Consider the following 2,982-nt stretch of genomic DNA (forward strand, 5'->3'; position numbering starts at 1 on the left):
CCTGCAGCCTTGGTCTCCAGCACAGCCATGGAGGCTCTTTGGGCTCTGGACTGTTGCTGCAGCCCGCAAGGGCAGCTGAGCTCTGCCTTTGGCACAGTCAGGCCTGGCCAGCGCAGGCCATGCTCAGCAATTGCTTGTGTGTGCCTGGCCTTGCTATTGTGATAAATAGGTATGATTTATGTCCAGGTTTAGGGCAAATTTGTTAAAGAATCTGCAAAGGATGGCCCCTCCAGAAAGCGAAACCCACACGGCCCCTCCCCCAACTGGTTCGGGAAAAAATTCCTTGGAGAGAGGTGGAAAGAACCTATTTATTTGACTGGCCCAGCACCCCCCAGCACACAAAATGAACAATACCAGATGACACCGCTCTGAGAAAGATGACAAAATCAGAAAGACTCTTTCAGGGATGGTTGCTCTGTTCTCAGTCCCTCTGGCGCTGGGGCAGATGCTGCAGCCACACGGTGCAAACGCTTGGTGTTCCTGGGTCCCAGTCCAGAGCAGGTCCGAGATGGTCACAGAAACAGGAGAGGAGAAACAGTCCAGGAAAGGAAGTGTGGACTGTTTAGCTAGAACTAGCTAATAAGCAGAGGCCAAAGCAGAGCAGAAGCGAGAGCAGAAAAGAGAGCAAGTAAAGCAGCAAGCTGAAGGCAAGAAGTGAAAAACAGCCTTATGTACCGCTCGTCTCTGTGTTCCTGATAAAAGAAACCCAAACAAAACTTCCGCTCTTCAGAGCCGGTCTTAAAGGCACAGAACAGATGATGGGGATACAAGCATCATAACATCACCCCGGGACATGGCCAGGCAGCCCTGGCTCTGAGCAACAGCGTCTGCAGTGGGACAGGAAACTCCCAGCTGATGGGAACAAACTTTCTGGCTGACTGCAGCGGCCAGGACAAAGCTGAGTGGTTACCCTGGTGTCCCCCAGCCCTTGCTGACCCCAGGGGCTGATGGCATTTGTGCTCCCTCAGGTTCATGTCCCCACACCAACAGCATGGGGGTTCTCCTGCCTGCTGTGCCCAATGCAAACAGGGGCTGCTGAGCCAGTGCTGCTGTGTCTGTGCCTGCAAGGATGGGGCACCTGTGTGAGCTGGGGAAGAGGCCGGGGCTGCAGAGGGGGATGTTGTTGGCAGCTCCATGAGGACGCTCTGGGCTGTGCAGTGCACTGGGGATGGATCAGCCCCTGCTCTGCAGCTCCTTCCCTTCTGCCCCAGGGCCCATGTAGAGCCCAGGGCCACCAGGGCAACGGGGCAGGGCCACAGCAGCAGCACTGGCAACACCAAGTGCTGTTGCTGCTGGGCGCAGCTGCTGGGCCAGCACTGATCTGCCCCCAGCTCTGCACACAGACATTGCTGCTGCAGCTCCAGAGGAGACAACAAAAGGGCATCTCTGTAGAAAACTTCGCTGGGAGATCCTTTAGTTTCTTTAAAGCAACCAAGAGTGCAGTCCCTTATGGACACAGTCAGTGGCCACAGGGAAGGTGGAGAGAAACAAAATGAAAAATGGCACAAATAATTATATTTATTAGTGGACAAGATTTAAAAAGTAAAATAAATAGATAAAGAACCACCAAAATGAAACCATCAAGAAGTATCAAAGATGACTTTTATTACATGTGATTTGCAGAAACTGGTCAGCAGTTTAATGTTTCTGAAAGCATCCAGTCATCAGTCTCCACACTGCAGCCCTGAGCTCCTGGTTCCTCAGGCTGTAGATGAGGGGGTTCAGGGCTGGAGGCACCACCGAGTACAGAAGTGACAGGGCCACATCCAGAGATGGAGAAGACATGGAGGGGGGCTTGAGATAATAAAATGTACTCGTGCTGAGGAACAGACAGATCACTGCCAGGTGAGGGAGGCAGGTGGAAAAGGCTTTGTGCTGTCCCTGCTCAGAGGGGATCCTAAACACAGCCCTGAAGATCTGCACATAGGAGAAAACTATGAACATAAAACAACCAAATGCTAAACAGATGGAAAACACAAGGAGCCCAAATTCTCTGAGATAGGATTTGGAGCAGGAGAGCTTGAGGATCTGGGGGATTTCACAGAAGAACTGCCCCAGGGCATTGCCATGGCACAGGGGCAGGGAAAATGTATTGGCTGTGTGTGGCAGTGAATAGAGAAAGGCACTGGCCCAAGCAGCTGCTGCCATGTGGACACAAGCTGTGCTGCCCAGGAGCGTCTCGTAGTGCAGGGGTTTGCAGATGGACACATAGCGGTCATAGCACATGATGGTCAGGAGGAAATACTCTGCTGACAGGAAGAAGAAAATCAGAAAGACTTGGGCAGCACATCCAGTGTAGGAGATGTCCCTGGTGTCCCAGAGGGAATTGTGCATGGCTTTGGGGACAGTGGTGCCGATGGAGCCCAGGTCGCTGAGGGCCAGGTTGAGCAGGAAGAAGAACATGGGCATGTGCAGGTGGTGGCCACAGGCTATGGCGCTGATGATGAGGCCGTTGCCCAGGAGGGCAGCCAGGGAGATGCCCAGCAAGAGGCAGAAGTGCAGGAGCTGCAGCTGCCGCGTGTCTGCCAGTGCCAGCAGGAGGAAGTGGCTGATGGAGCTGCTGTTGGACATTTGCAATGCCTGAGCAATGGGATCTGTAAAAAAGTAATCATGGAATAGTTGGGTTTGGAGAGGACTTTAAATATCCCCACACAGTGTGGGGGCACTTTGCCCCCACTGCCTGCCAGGGCTCTGCTGCCTGGAGCTGTCCCTGCCAGCAGCTGCTTTCCCTGTGCCCAGGGCTGGGCTCTGCCAGTGCTGCCAGAGCCCAGCCCAGCCCTGGGGGCTCAGCTCTGCCCTGCAGACCCCTCCCAGCTCTGGCACTGCCCAAGGGCACCTCTGGCTTTGCAGACTCTGATGACAAAGTCAGAGCAACCCTGAGGAGGCTGGAAAAGCGACACTGATGCTGCCTCTAAAGGGGTCTTGTTCAGATTTCTGTCACTGCCTGGTTTAGTAAGATCTGAGAAATTTTTTTTTTCTCAT

At 53.6% G+C, this 2,982-nt stretch overlaps 1 protein-coding gene across 1 annotated transcript; it reads right to left on the minus strand.

Annotated features, from left to right (window-relative positions):
- Window positions 1-1,638: 1,638 nt before the first annotated feature.
- Window positions 1,639-2,571, minus strand: LOC135442069 (olfactory receptor 14A16-like). The gene has a single exon (XM_064701617.1). The coding sequence runs from the start codon at window positions 2,569-2,571 to the stop codon at window positions 1,639-1,641; it is 933 nt and encodes a 310-aa protein (XP_064557687.1).
- Between the last annotated feature and the right edge of the window lie 411 nt (window positions 2,572-2,982).

Source organism: Zonotrichia leucophrys, unplaced genomic scaffold (genome assembly GCF_028769735.1).
Source record: "Zonotrichia leucophrys gambelii isolate GWCS_2022_RI unplaced genomic scaffold, RI_Zleu_2.0 Scaffold_995_17836, whole genome shotgun sequence".
Taxonomy (NCBI): Eukaryota; Metazoa; Chordata; class Aves; order Passeriformes; family Passerellidae; genus Zonotrichia; species Zonotrichia leucophrys.

Bases quoted from the DNA above. Each gene is read 5' to 3' on its own strand.
- LOC135442069 (XM_064701617.1), bottom strand. From the start codon at position 2,571: ATGTCCAACAGCAGCTCCATCAGCCACTTCCTCCTGCTGGCACTGGCA.